The sequence below is a fragment of the Oncorhynchus keta genome, chromosome 6 (genome assembly GCF_023373465.1).
Source record: "Oncorhynchus keta strain PuntledgeMale-10-30-2019 chromosome 6, Oket_V2, whole genome shotgun sequence".
In the NCBI taxonomy this organism is placed as follows: Eukaryota; Metazoa; Chordata; class Actinopteri; order Salmoniformes; family Salmonidae; genus Oncorhynchus; species Oncorhynchus keta.
This window is the reverse complement of record NC_068426.1, coordinates 279,345-295,241: the sequence shown is the minus strand read 5'-3', so window position 1 is coordinate 295,241 and position 15,897 is coordinate 279,345. Positions and strand designations below refer to the sequence as shown.

Below are 15,897 nucleotides of genomic sequence, written 5' to 3'. Positions count from 1 at the left end.
CCACTTTTTACATCTGCCATGTGCTGTTGCAACGTTCTGATTGGTCAAGAGAGTCAAGCATTTTATTATTATTTTTAAAAACTTTTTTTTCCTCTTTCTTTTTTGTGACTATGTGGATATCCCCCCCCCCAAAAAAATGTAGGATGTCACATGTCTATCTCTAGTTTAGAGATCTTTGTTGCTTGTGTGTAGAAGTAGAGGAATTGACACTCTGCCATAGTGCTTAGGTTTAGAGGATGACTGACAAGAGTCTGCCATAGTGCTCAGGTTTAGAGGATGACTGACAAGAGTCTGCCATAGTGCTCAGGTTTAGAGGATGACTGACAAGTCTGCCATAGTGCTCAGGTTTAGAGGATGACTGACAAGAGTCTGCCATAGTGCTCAGGTTTAGAGGATGACTGACAGTCTGCCATAGTGCTCAGGTTTAGAGGATGACTGACAAGAGTCTGCCATAGTGCTCAGGTTTAGAGGATGACTGACAAGAGTCTGCCATAGTGCTCAGGTTTAGAGGATGACTGACAAGAGTCTGCCATAGTGCTCAGGTTTAGAGGATGACTGACAAGAGTCTGCCATAGTGCTCAGGTTTAGAGGATGACTGACAAGTCTGCCATAGTGCTCAGGTTTAGAGGATGACTGACAAGAGTCTGCCATAGTGCTCAGGTTTAGAGGATGACTGACAAGAGTCTGCCATAGTGCTCAGGTTTAGAGGATGACTGACAAGAGTCTGCCATAGTGCTCAGGTTTAGAGGATGACTGACAAGAGTCTGCCATAGTGCTCAGGTTTAGAGGATGACTGACAAGAGTCTGCCATAGTGCTCAGGTTTAGAGGATGACTGACAAGAGTCTGCCATAGTGCTCAGGTTTAGAGGATGACTGACAAGAGTCTGCCATAGTGCTCAGGTTTAGAGGATGACTGACAAGAGTCTGCCATAGTGCTCAGGTTTGGAGGATGACTGACAAGAGTCTGCCATAGTGCTCAGGTTTAGAGGATGACTGACGAGAGTCTGCCATAGTGCTCAGGTTTAGAGGATGACTGACAAGAGTCTGCCATAGTGCTCAGGTTTAGAGGATGACTGACAAGAGTCTGCCATAGTGCTCAGGTTTAGAGGATGACTGACGAGAGTCTGCCATAGTGCTCAGGTTTAGAGGATGACTGACAAGAGTCTGCCATAGTGCTCAGGTTTAGAGGATGACTGACAAGAGTCTGCCATAGTGCTCAGGTTTAGAGGATGACTGACAAGAGTCTGCCATAGTGCTCAGGTTTAGAGGATGACTGACTAGAGTCTGCCATAGTGCTCAGGTTTAGAGGATGACTGACAAGTCTGCCATAGTGCTCAGGTTTAGAGGATGACTGACAGTCTGCCATAGTGCTCAGGTTTAGAGGATGACTGACAAGAGTCTGCCATAGTGCTCAGGTTTAGAGGATGACTGACAGTCTGCCATAGTGCTCAGGTTTAGAGGATGACTGACAAGAGTCTGCCATAGTGCTCAGGTTTAGAGGATGACTGACAGTCTGCCATAGTGCTCAGGTTTAGAGGATGACTGACAAGAGTCTGCCATAGTGCTCAGGTTTAGAGGATGACTGACAAGTCTGCCATAGTGCTCAGGTTTAGAGGATGACTGACAAGAGTCTGCCATAGTGCTCAGGTTTAGAGGATGACTGATAAGAGTCTGCCATAGTGCTCAGGTTTAGAGGATGACTGACAGAGTCTGCCATAGTGCTCAGGTTTAGAGGATGACTGACAGAGTCTGCCATAGTGCTCAGGTTTAGAGGATGACTGACAGTCTGCCATAGTGCTCAGGTTTAGAGGATGACTGACAGTCTGCCATAGTGAACAGGTTTAAAACCGTGCCCATCCCAACTCTAAACAGAATATCCAACGACTGAAGATCGATTTCTAAGAAATGTATTTATTAGGGCTGTCCACAACTAAAAATGATGTCTCATGTCTATCTCTAGTTTAGAGATCTTTGTTGCTTGTGTGTAGAAAATCGACTGTTCTTTCGATTAATCGATTGGTGAACATTTTAAAAACGTGTATTTTTCCATTTATAGACACACCCTAAATCAACTATATTTATTTTATTTTACCTTTATTTAACTAGGCATATTCTCCTCCAGCTGCTGACGGCTTTCGCAGAATGCCAATTTATCTTAGCATTTCTACCGATCTGTATGTGAGCTATGGTTTCCATATTTTCGTGAGAAACAGTTTCATTTCATTTCTAATAAATGTCTTCGTGTCCTGTTGATCAAAATTCTATCCAAATGATATACAAACGTAGAAAGAAAGTTTGATTTGTCAATTATGTAGAGATAGCCGACATGAAGCCAACAAATTAAAACATCGCAGCCTGCAGGTAGAAAATATCCTGATCAAATTAAATCAGCCTGCAGGTAGAAAATATCCTGATCAAATTAAATCAGCCTGCAGGTAGAAAATATCCTGATCAAATTAAATCAGCCTGCAGGTAGAAAATATCCTGATCAAATTAAATCAGCCTGCAGGTAGAAAATATCCTGATCAAATTAAATCAGCCTGCAGGTAGAAAATATCCTGATCAAATTAAATCAGCCTGCAGGTAGAAAATATCCTGATCAAATTAAATCAGCCTGCAGGTAGAAAATATCCTGATCAAATTAAATCAGCCTGCAGGTAGAAAATATCCTGATCAAATTAAATCAGCCTGCAGGTAGAAAATATCCTGATCAAATTAAATCAGCCTGCAGGTAGAAAATATCCTGATCAAATTAAATCAGCCTGCAGGTAGAAAATATCCTGATCAAATTAAATCAGCCTGCAGGTAGAAAATATCTTGATCAAATTAAATCAGCCTGCAGGTAGAAAATATCCTGATCAAATTAATTCAGCCTGCAGGTAGAAAATATCCTGATCAAATTAATTCAGCCTGCAGGTAGAAAATATCCTGATCAAATTAATTCAGCCTGCAGGTAGAAAATATCCTGATCAAATTAAATCAGCCTGCAGGTAGAAAATATCCTGATCAAATTAAATCAGCCTGCAGGTAGAAAATATCCTGATCAAATTAATTCAGCCTGCAGGTAGAAAATATCCTGATCAAATTAATTCAGCCTGCAGGTAGAAAATATCCTGATCAAATTAATTCAGCCTGCAGGTAGAAAATATCCTGATCAAATTAAATCAGCCTGCAGGTAGAAAATATCCTGATCAAATTAAATCAGCCTGCAGGTAGAAAATATCCTGATCAAATTAAATCAGCCTGCAGGTAGAAAATATCCTGATCAAATTAAATCAGCCTGCAGGTAGAAAATATCCTGATCAAATTAAATCAGCCTGCAGGTAGAAAATATCCTGATCAAATTAAATCAGCCTGCAGGTAGAAAATATCCTGATCAAATTAAATCAGCCTGCAGGTAGAAAATATCCTGATCAAATTAATTCAGCCTGCAGGTAGAAAATATCCTGATCAAATTAATTCAGCCTGCAGGTAGAAAATATCCTGATCAAATTAATTCAGCCTGCAGGTAGAAAATATCCTGATCAAATTAATTCAGCCTGCAGGTAGAAAATATCCTGATCAAATTAATTCAGCCTGCAGGTAGAAAATATCCTGATCAAATTAAATCAGCCTGCAGGTAGAAAATATCCTGATCAAATTAAATCAGCCTGCAGGTAGAAAATATCCTGATCAAATTAAATCAGCCTGCAGGTAGAAAATATCCTGATCAAATTAAATCAGCCTGCAGGTAGAAAATATCCTGATCAAATTAAATCAGCCTGCAGGTAGAAAATATCCTGATCAAATTAAATCAGCCTGCAGGTAGAAAATATCCTGATCAAATTAAATCAGCCTGCAGGTAGAAAATATCCTGATCAAATTAAATCAGCCTGCAGGTAGAAAATATCCTGATCAAATTAAATCAGCCTGCAGGTAGAAAATATCCTGATCAAATTAAATCAGCCTGCAGGTAGAAAATATCCTGATCAAATTAAATCAGCCTGCAGGTAGAAAATATCCTGATCAAATTAAATCAGCCTGCAGGTAGAAAATATCCTGATCAAATTAAATCAGCCTGCAGGTAGAAAATATCCTGATCAAATTAATTCAGCCTGCAGGTAGAAAATATCCTGATCAAATTAAATCAGCCTGCAGGTAGAAAATATCCTGATCAAATTAAATCAGCCTGCAGGTAGAAAATATCCTGATCAAATTAAATCAGCCTGCAGGTAGAAAATATCCTGATCAAATTAAATCAGCCTGCAGGTAGAAAATATCCTGATCAAATTAAATCAGCCTGCAGGTAGAAAATATCCTGATCAAATTAAATCAGCCTGCAGGTAGAAAATATCCTGATCAAATTAAATCAGCCTGCAGGTAGAAAATATCCTGATCAAATTAAATCAGCCTGCAGGTAGAAAATATCCTGATCAAATTAAATCAGCCTGCAGGTAGAAAATATCCTGATCAAATTAATTCAGCCTGCAGGTAGAAAATATCCTGATCAAATTAATTCAGCCTGCAGGTAGAAAATATCCTGATCAAATTAAATCAGCCTGCAGGTAGAAAATATCCTGATCAAATTAAATCAGCCTGCAGGTAGAAAATATCCTGATCAAATTAATTCAGCCTGCAGGTAGAAAATATCCTGATCAAATTAATTCAGCCTGCAGGTAGAAAATATCCTGATCAAATTAATTCAGCCTGCAGGTAGAAAATATCCTGATCAAATTAAATCAGCCTGCAGGTAGAAAATATCCTGATCAAATTAAATCAGCCTGCAGGTAGAAAATATCCTGATCAAATTAAATCAGCCTGCAGGTAGAAAATATCCTGATCAAATTAAATCAGCCTGCAGGTAGAAAATATCCTGATCAAATTAAATCAGCCTGCAGGTAGAAAATATCCTGATCAAATTAAATCAGCCTGCAGGTAGAAAATATCCTGATCAAATTAAATCAGCCTGCAGGTAGAAAATATCCTGATCAAATTAATTCAGCCTGCAGGTAGAAAATATCCTGATCAAATTAATTCAGCCTGCAGGTAGAAAATATCCTGATCAAATTAAATCAGCCTGCAGGTAGAAAATATCCTGATCAAATTAAATCAGCCTGCAGGTAGAAAATATCCTGATCAAATTAATTCAGCCTGCAGGTAGAAAATATCCTGATCAAATTAATTCAGCCTGCAGGTAGAAAATATCCTGATCAAATTAATTCAGCCTGCAGGTAGAAAATATCCTGATCAAATTAAATCAGCCTGCAGGTAGAAAATATCCTGATCAAATTAAATCAGCCTGCAGGTAGAAAATATCCTGATCAAATTAAATCAGCCTGCAGGTAGAAAATATCCTGATCAAATTAAATCAGCCTGCAGGTAGAAAATATCCTGATCAAATTAAATCAGCCTGCAGGTAGAAAATATCCTGATCAAATTAAATCTCCGATAAATCACATCGGCTACACATGGCCTGTCTGCAACCAACTTGAAACATTGTACCATTTAATTGTATAATTTATTTAATCATTTATAATTGTAATCATTTATAATAATCATTTATATAATCATTTATAATAATAATTTATATAATCATTTATATAATCATTTATAATAATAATTTTGTTCAGAGCTTTAGGAAAGTATTCAGACCCCTTGACCTTTTCCACATTTTGTTACGTTACAGCCTTATTCTAAAATGGATTAAATATATTTCCCCCCCTCATCAATCTATACACAATTCCCTAATGAAAAAGCAAAAACAGGTTTTTAGACATTTTTGCAAGTGTATATATTCATTTTTATTTAAAAAAAATTAAAACTGAAAATTCCTATTTACATGAGTATTCAGACCCTTTACTCAGTACTTTGTTGAAGCTCCTTTGGCAGCGATTACAGCCTCCAGTCTTCTTGGGTATGACGCTACAAGCTTGGCACATCTGTATTTTGGGAGTATCTCCCATTCTTCGCTGCAGAGCCTCTCATGCTCTGTTAGGTTGGATGGGGAGCATCGCTGCACAGCTATTTTCAGGGCTCTCCAGAGACGTTGCTCAGTTCGGCCATCTCTAGGAAGAGTCTTGGTGGTTCCAAACTACTTCCATTTAAGAATGATGGAGGCCACTGTGTTCTTGGGGACCTTCAATGCTGCAGAAATGTTTTGGTACCCTTCCTCAGATCTGTGCCTTGACACAATCCTGTCTCAGAGCACTACAGACAATTCCTTCAACCTCATAGCTGCTTTTTGCAAAAATGCATTAAAAACCTGTTTTCGCTTTCTCACTGTGGGGTATTGTGTGTAGATTGATGAGGAAAATGTTTTATTTAATCCATTTTAGAATAAGGCTGTAACGTAACAAAATGTGGAAAAGGTCAAGGGGTCTGAATACTTTCCGAATGCACCATCTATCTGTTTTCACAGTAATACACAAAACATTATCAGAGTTGGCTGTTGTTGTCACTCACATGTTGAAGAGCTTTGACAGCTTTGATCTGAGGATCTGCCCAGGAGAAGTACTTCAGCATGTCCATTACCTGGAGGGAGAGGGGGGGGTTAGCATGTCTATTACCTGGAGGGAGAGGGGGGTTAGTATGTCTATTACCTGGAGGGAGAGGGGGGTTAGCATGTCTATTACCTGGAGGGAGAGGGGGGTTAGCATGTCTATTACCTGGAGGGAGAGGGGGTGGCATGTCTATTACCTGGAGGGAGAGGGGGTTAGTATGTCTATTACCTGGAGGAGAGGGGGTTAGCATGTCTATTACCTGGAGGGAGAGGGGGGTTTAGCATGTCTATTACCTGGAGGGAGAGGGGGGGGGTTAGCATGTCTATTACCTGGAGGGAGAGGGGGGTTAGCATGTCTATTACCTGGAGGGAGAGGGGGGTGGCATGTCTATTACCTGGAGGGAGAGGGGGGTTAGCATGTCTATTACCTGGAGGGAGAGGGGGGGTTTAGCATGTCTATTACCTGGAGGGAGAGGGGGGGGTAGGCATGTCTCTGTAACTGGCTGTCATTCATCAACCTTCTCTGTTTGCCAGCTGTCATTCATCAACCTTCTCTGTTTGCTAGCTACTGTACCTGCTCGCTGGAGAAGTACCCATGCACCTGCTCTATCGCCTTAATCCGCTGATCTGTTAGCACGCACTGCAGAGAGAGAAGAATCCCAGTAAAAACCATTGGAAATGACTCCTAGTGTACATAAATCAGTCAGTGGTGTGGATAACGTCTGCTATGCTCTCCATAGCCAGATAGCTGAGCCGTGAACCAGAATCTGGGTTTACAGGTGTTGAATATGGCGATTCTCCTTTAAGCCAGTCAACTTGCCATTTACCAGCTTTTCAAGCGTAATAATGTCAAAATACTTTCGGTACTTATTAACAAAGAATGGCGTTTCTATCATCATTATGTATAAATAAAAATAAAAACTAAATAAAGTGACATGTAACCGGACAAAATGCCAGGAAAGAATTTAAGTATTGTTTTGAACAAGTGTTCATGACCAAATCATTTTCTGTACCTCCAATAAAAATCACTCATTACTGTCACGCACGTTGATTGGCTGATCCAGCAGCAGGACAGGCCATTGATTTGATCACCTACAACAGTGTATGTATGAACTTCATGCCAATCTGTCGTTTCACAGAATGCAATAATATTTCATGTAACTAGATTAAGTAGACAATATAGGGCACGTTTTTATATTTCTAGATAGGCTAGGCTTTATTTACTGTTGTAGATGATCAAATCAATGGCCTTTCCTGCTGCTGGATCGTTTTTATATTTCTAGATAGGCTAGGCTTTATTTACTGTTGTAGATGATCAAATCAATGGCCTTTCCTGCTGCTGGATCGTTTTTATATTTCTAGATAGGCTAGGCTTTATTTACTGTTGTAGATGATCAAATCAATGGCCTGTCCTGCTGCTGGATCGTTTTTATATTTCTAGATAGGCTAGGCTTTATTTACTGTTGTAGATGATCAAATCAATGGCCTTTCCTGCTGCTGGATCGTTTTTATATTTCTAGATAGGCTAGGCTTTATTTACTGTTGTAGATGATCAAATCAATGGCCTTTCCTGCTGCTGGATCGTTTTTATATTTCTAGATAGGCTAGGCTTTATTTACTGTTGTAGATGATCAAATCAATGGCCTTTCCTGCTGCTGGATCGTTTTTATATTTCTAGATAGGCTAGGCTTTATTTACTGTTGTAGATGATCAAATCAATGGCCTTTCCTGCTGCTGGATCGTTTTTATATTTCTAGATAGGCTAGGCTTTATTTACTGTTGTAGATGATCAAATCAATGGCCTTTCCTGCTGCTGGATCGTTTTTATATTTCTAGATAGGCTAGGCTTTATTTACTGTTGTAGATGATCAAATCAATGGCCTTTCCTGCTGCTGGATCGTTTTTATATTTCTAGATAGGCTAGGCTTTATTTACTGTTGTAGATGATCAAATCAATGGCCTTTCCTGCTGCTGGATCGTTTTTATATTTCTAGATAGGCTAGGCTTTATTTACTGTTGTAGATGATCAAATCAATGGCCTTTCCTGCTGCTGGATCGTTTTTATATTTCTAGATAGGCTAGGCTTTATTTACTGTTGTAGATGATCAAATCAATGGCCTTTCCTGCTGCTGGATCGTTTTTATATTTCTAGATAGGCTAGGCTTTATTTACTGTATTTTAATTCCACGACTATTGCAGGAGGTGCAGAATAGGTGACATATGGCGCGTGATCACTTGGCCAAAAATAATACCTTTCAGACCTGGCATTTATTTTTTTTTTTTTACACCTTTTTTGGTAGTACGTAATTAATTTACATAAGTAAAGACTGCAGTTGCTCATCGTCGTATTTTTAACGGTATCAAGCTTGAAAATGACAAGTTGAATGGCTGCTTCCTCGGCTTAAAGTATAATTGCCATATTCAGTCTCGTGAGTCGTGTAAACCCAGATTCTCATTCAGCTGACAGTGTCCTTTAGATGTTAAATCATTTTTATCAGCCACTTGGGTTAACTGAACCAAACTTACCTTCCTGATTTCGTCTAAGACGATGTCGAATGATTTCTTATCCATGTTTGATCGGATAACACGATCTCGGATTCTCAGCGTTAATAACTCCTTGATTAAATAGCCACCTGGCTGTCGAGTCAGTGGACTAACGTTACAGTACAATCAATATCACTGACATAATCTAAAAAACGACAAAAACTACTGGTAGCTTACTATTAAAATAGAGCTATACACTTCATAATGTGACTTTAAGACAAAGTATATTCACAAACGGCACAGTATTTACGACGTTTTCTTTGTTGTCCTCGTTTAAAATCTATTGCTAGCTAGTTAGCTGTGTTAAACTGGCTACTTGACAGCTTGGCTTAACTCTGCAGTTTGTTAGCCCAGAGCAGAAAGGGTCAAATTACTCTATGGAAAAATGAATATATCAATTAATTTTGTCCTTACTGAAGCGTTTGACAACGTCTATCGTATGTACATTTAGTTTATCGACATATTTTGAACTGTACATAACAACCACAATAAACTAAGCCGCTAACACCGCTGCGACAACTTCCTTTGTTAGGACCCCAATTCAAAAACACGAGTTAAAAGATCACTTTCTCAGAACAAATATTTTTTGTTTGAAGTGGAACTATATATTAATCACAAATTAGGATACGACCATTGTATTCTCATATTTTATTGAGGCAGATACTGTGAAATAATAGATTTATTGATCATATTTTCAATCAGGCCGCGGGGCGCAAACAGGCACATTTTTGGACACCCTTGAGGAAGTAGACACGGACATGTCGTCGGATCTGTGAGAAGTTGGCAAATATTTATTTATACTTGTATTTTGTGTTGATTCAAGTAAAATGGACAGATTCACATGGTCAAATGGTCTTCTGGAAATGAATGAAACATTGGTGATTCAACAACGAGGTGTCAAACTTTATGACGGAGAAGACAAGGTATGATGTTAACAAGCTCGCATTGCCAGGCAAGGAAAACAGCTCGTTAAGTCGGTAACGTTACATTATTAGCTAGCCATCTAGCTAAATGTGTTCTTTGAAATAGTGGAATAAATCTCGTCAACCAGCTAATCGGAAATAAAATAACGTCACTGGGCGTGTTTTTGCCTTGACAAACACGTTTACGAGGTCATTGTTGACGTTTACAACAGTGCTGTCGGACCAAATACACATTTCTGCCTGCCCCATATCTGACCGTTTGTTGTCCCTCTCTGTCTCTCCACCAGGCCAAGTTGGATGTTGGAATTGCTCTGCTGAGTACTCACCAGTTAATATGGAGGGACCTGAAGAATCATGTACAGTGACACTTCATAAAAACTTTATCTGCATATTAGCTTAGTGTGACCTTTTCCATGTTCCTGATATGATGGTGTCTAGTATTTACTCTCCTAACGTGTGTGTGTGTGTGTGTGTGTGTGTGTGTGTGTGTGTGTGTGTGTGTGTGTGTGTGTGTGTGTGTGTGTGTGTGTGTGTGTGTGTGTGTGTGTGTGTGTGTGTGTGTGTGTGTGTGTGTGTGTGTGTGTAGGAATGCTGCATAGCCATACCCCTTTCTCAGATCATCTACTTTGAGGAACAAGCTGCGGGTATCGGAAAGAGGTGACTCTTAATTTAAACCTTGTAGCTAGCCTATTGAAACAATTACCCACCACTTTGTAGCAGGACAACTCGCATGTCACATGTATGTACGCATGAATACTATAAGTCGCTTGGATAAAACAGAACCCCCCCTCTCTCTCTCTCTTGACTATGCTTTCATCACTGATATATGGCAGAACCTCCCCCTCTCTCTTGACTATGCTTTCATCACTGATATATGACAGAACCTCCCCTCTCTCTCTTGACTATGCTTTCATCATTGATCTATGACAGAACCTCCCCTCTCTCTCTTGACTATGCTTTCATCACTGATATATGACAGAACCTCCCCTCTCTCTCTTGACTATGCTTTCATCATTGATCTATGACAGGACCTCCCCTCTCTCTCTTGACTATGCTTTCATCATTGATCTATGACAGAACCTCCCCCTCTCTCTTGACTATGCTTTCATCATTGATCTATGACAGAACCTCCCCTCTCTCTCTTGACTATGCTTTCATCATTGATCTATGACAGAACCTCCCCTCTCTCTCTTGACTATGCTTTCATCATTGATCTATGACAGAACCCCCCTCTCTCTTGACTATGCTTTCATCATTGATCTATGACAGAACCTCCCCCTCTCTCTCTTGACTATGCTTTCATCATTGATCTATGACAGAACCTCCCCTCTCTCTCTTGACTATGCTTTCATCATTGATCTATGACAGAACCTCCCCTCTCTCTCTTGACTATGCTTTCATCATTGATCTATGACAGAACCTCCCCTCTCTCTCTTGACTATGCTTTCATCATTGATCTATGGCAGAACCTCCCCCCTCTCTCTTGACTATGCTTTCATCACTGATCTATGACAGAACCTCCCCTCTCTCTCTTGACTATGCTTTCATCACTGATATATGACAGAACCTCCCCTCTCTCTCTTGACTATGCTTTCATCATTGATCTATGACAGAACCTCCCCTCTCTCTCTTGACTATGCTTTCATCATTGATCTATGACAGAACCTCCCCCTCTCTCTCTTGACTATGCTTTCATCATTGATATATGACAGAACACCTCTCTCTCTTGACTATGCTTTCATCATTGATCTATGACAGAACCTCCCCCTCTCTCTCTTGACTATGCTTTCATCATTGATCTATGACAGAACCTCCCCTCTCTCTCTTGACTATGCTTTCATCACTGATATATGACAGAACCTCCCCTCTCTCTCTTGACTATGCTTTCATCACTGATCTATGACAGAACCTCCCTCTCTCTCTTGACTATGCTTTCATCACTGATATATGACAGAACCTCCCCCTCTCTCTCTTGACTATGCTTTCATCACTGATATATGACAGAACCTCCCCTCTCTCTCTTGACTATGCTTTCATCACTGATATATGACAGAACCTCCCCTCTCTCTCTTGACTATGCTTTCATCATTGATCTATGACAGAACCTCCCCTCTCTCTCTTGACTATGCTTTCATCATTGATCTATGACAGAACCTCCCCCTCTCTCTCTTGACTATGCTTTCATCATTGATCTATGACAGAACACCCTCTCTCTCTTGACTATGTTTTCATCATTGATCTATGACAGAACACCTCTCTCTCTCTGTATCTGACGCTGCAGTGCCAAGATAGTGGTCCACCTGCACGCTTCCCCGGCCAATAAGGAGCCAGGACCCTACCAGCAGAGCAAGTTCTCCTACTTCAAACTGTCCTTCAAAGAGCATGGACAGATAGAGGTAGTAGTCATTTAATTTTGTTATTACTATTATAGTAATATTATTATTACTATTATAGTAATATTATTATTACTATTATAGTAATATTGTTATTACTATAGCAATATTGTTATTATAGTATTATTACTATTATTATTATTATTATTACTATTATAGTGGTATTATTATTAGTAGTATCATTAGTATTATTACTAGTATTACTATTATAATAGTATTATTACTATTATTAGTATAATTATTATTATAGTATTAGTATTATTATTATTACTATTATAGTAGTACTATTATTATTACTATTATAGAAATATAATATTACCAGTATAGTGTTATTACCGGTATTACTACTATAGTATTATTATTATTATTACTATTATAGTAGTACTATTATTATTACTATTATAGTAGTACTATTATTATTACTATTATAGCAGTATTATTATTATTACTATTATAGAAGTATAGTATTATTACTATTATTACTACTATAGTATTATTGCCGGTATTACTACAATAGTAGTATTATTAATACTGTTATAGTATTATTGGTATTACTTATTATTATTATTATTACTACTATTACAGTATTATTATTGTTGTTATAGTATTCTTATTATTACTATTGTAGTATTATTTATTATATGTTATAGTGTTATTTACCAGTGTTATTGTTATTATTTATATTTTAGTATTATTACTTCTGTAAATATGTAATGAGAGTAGTAACATTGGATACTTGCTAGTGACACTGTAAATATGTAATGAGAGTAGTAACATTGGATACTGGCTAGTGACACTGTAAATATGTAATGAGAGTAGTACCATTGGATACTTGCTAGTGACACTGTAAATATGTAATGAGAGTAGTAACATTGGATACTGCCTAGTGACACTATGAGTAGTACCATTGGATACTGCCTAGTGACACTATGAGAGTAGTACCATTGGATACTGCCTAGTGACACTATGAGAGTAGTACCATTGGATACTGGCTAGTGACACTGTAAATATGTAATGAGAGTAGTACCATTGGATACTGGCTAGTGACACTGTAAATATGTTATGAGAGTAGTACCATTGGATACTGGCTAGTGACACTGTAAATATGTAATGAGAGTAGTACCATTGGATACTGCCTAGTGACACTGTAAATATGTAATGAGAGTAGTACCATTGGATACTGGCTAGTGACACTGTAAATATGTAATGAGAGTAGTACCATTGGATACTGGCTAGTGACACTGTAAATATGTTATGAGAGTAGTAACATTGGATACTGCCTAGTGACACTGTAAATATGTAATGAGAGTAGTACCATTGGATACTGCCTAGTGACACTGTAAATATGTTATGAGAGTAGTAACATTGGATACTGGCTAGTGACACTGTAAATATGTTATGAGAGTAGTACCATTGGATACTGGCTAGTGACACTGTAAATATGTAATGAGAGTAGTACCATTGGATACTGCCTGGTGACACTAAATATTTTATTAGAGTAGTAACATTGGATACTGCCTAGTGACACTAAATATTTTATGAGAGTAGTAACATTGAATACTGCCTCGTGACACTGTAGATATGTGATTGGCCTTGTGTGGCTCAGTTGTTAATCGCGTTAATAGACTGTAACCGAAAGGTCACTGGTTCCAATTCCCGAGGTGAAAAGAAAATCAGTCTGTTCCTTTGAGCGATGGGGACTTAACCCTAATTAATCCCTGTAAGTCTCTCTGGATAAGAGCATCTGCTGAATGACTGAAATGTGAATGTACACGAATGGAAAATACCATCGAATGAGCAGTGAGTGAAACTGTCGTCCGATACGTGCCGATTTAGAGCCAAAATGGCACAGTGTTTGTTTTTCTATACTGAGCCATCATTGTGTCTGTCTGTCTGCGGGTAGTTCTTCCGGAGGCTGACCGAGGAGTTGAGCCAGAAGAGATGGGAGAGTACGCCCATGTCACAACCCATCCCTACGGCAACCAACTCGCAGGTCAGAGGTCGTCATAGAACAGACAATCTACTCTATTCCACTCTCCTCTGCTATACTCTACTTAACTTCCTAGTCTATTCTGTTATGGCCTTGTGTGGCTCTGTTGGTAAAGCACCTCTTATATTCTGGTTTAATATCTGACAGATGCTAAGACTCCCAGGAATACGGTGGTACTGTTTCACCTAGGGATGTTAATTAACGAACCTGTCAGCTCCATTTTAGACAGCTAAAATGAGTAACCAGCTAACTAAACTTAGTAACCAGCAAACTAAACTTAGTAACCAGCAAACTAAACTTAGTAACCAGCTAACTAAACTTAGTAACCAGCTAACTAAACTTAGTAACCAGCTAACTAAACTTAGTAACCAGCAAACTAAACTTAGTAACCAGCAAACTAAACTTAGTAACCAGCTAACTAAACTTAGTAACCAGCAAACTAAACTTAGTAACCAGCTAACTAAACTTAGTAATCAGCTAACTAAACTTAGTAACCAGCTAACTAAACTTAGTAACCAGCTAACTAAACTTAGTAACCAGCTAACTAAACTTAGTAACCAGCTAACTAAACTTAGTAACCAGCTAACTAAACTTAGTAACCAGCTAACTAAACTTAGTAACCAGCAAACTAAACTTAGTAACCAGCAAACTAAACTTAATATCATGGGTATTTAATATGGAGTTGGTCCCCCTTCACTGCTATAACAGCCTCCACTCTTCTGGGAAGGCTTTCCACTAGATGTAGGAACATTGCTGCTATAACAGCCTCCACTCTTCTGGGAAGGCTTTGCACTAGATGTTGGAACATTGCTGCTATAACAGCCTCCACTCATATGGGAAGGCTTTCCACTAGATGTAGGAACATTGCTGCTATAACAGCCTCTACTCTTCTGGGAAGGCTTTCCACTAGATGTAGGAACATTGCTGCTATAACAGCCTCTACTCTTCTGGGAAGGCTTTCCACTAGATGTAGGAACATTGCTGCTATAACAGCCTCCACTCTTCTGGGAAGGCTTTCCACTAGATGTTGGAACATTACTGCTATAACAGCCTCCACTCTTCTGGGAAGGCTTTCCACTAGATGTTGGAACATTGCTGCAGGGACTTGCTTCCATTCAGCCACAAGAACATTAGTGAGGTCGGGCACTGATGTTGGGTGATGAGGCCTCACTCACAGTCAGCGTTCCAATTCATCCCAAATGTGTTTGATGGGGTTGAGGTCAGGGCTCTGTGCAGGCCAGTCAAGTTCTTTCACACCGATCTTGACAAAATATTTCTGTATGGACCTTGTTTTGTCCACGGAAGCATTGTCATGCTGAAACAGGAAAGGACCTTCCTCAAACTGTTGCCAGAAAGTTAGAAGCACAGAATCATCTAGAATGTCATTGTATGTTGTAGCATTAAGATTTCCCTTCACTGGAACTAAGGGGCCCAAACCATGATAAACAGCCCCAGACCATTATTCCTCCTCCACCAAACTTTACAGTTGGCACTATGCAGTTGGGCACGTAGCGTTCTCCTGGCTTTTATACCCGGATTTTATACACCTGTCAGCAACAGGTGTGGCTG

General features: G+C 39.0%; 2 protein-coding genes across 51 annotated transcripts in view; one reads left to right on the top strand and one right to left on the bottom strand.

Moving 5' to 3' along the window:
* Positions 1-9,539, bottom strand: part of proser1 (proline and serine rich 1) — a 79,532-nt gene extending 69,993 nt beyond the window's left edge. For all 50 annotated transcript variants that reach the window (XR_008138130.1, XR_008138146.1, XR_008138147.1 and 47 more), the window contains exons 1-3: positions 9,005-9,539; positions 7,053-7,118; positions 6,442-6,510 (exon numbers count right to left, since the gene is read on the bottom strand). Coding sequence is in view for 1 of the 50 variants with exons in the window: in XM_052520095.1 (XP_052376055.1) it covers positions 6,442-6,510; positions 7,053-7,118; positions 9,005-9,049 (180 nt within the window). In the remaining 49 variants the exon portion in view is untranslated. The remainder of the gene's footprint in view (positions 1-6,441; positions 6,511-7,052; positions 7,119-9,004) is intronic.
* A 191-nt stretch (positions 9,540-9,730) lies between these two features.
* The window catches only part of vps36 (vacuolar protein sorting 36 homolog), a 69,919-nt gene continuing 63,752 nt past the window's right edge, over positions 9,731-15,897 (top strand). Inside the window, exons 1-5 of the mRNA XM_052520094.1 lie at positions 9,731-9,945; positions 10,233-10,301; positions 10,532-10,602; positions 12,227-12,341; positions 14,242-14,331. Coding sequence (XP_052376054.1) covers positions 9,850-9,945; positions 10,233-10,301; positions 10,532-10,602; positions 12,227-12,341; positions 14,242-14,331 — 441 coding nt within the window. The 5' untranslated portion in view covers positions 9,731-9,849. The remainder of the gene's footprint in view (positions 9,946-10,232; positions 10,302-10,531; positions 10,603-12,226; positions 12,342-14,241; positions 14,332-15,897) is intronic.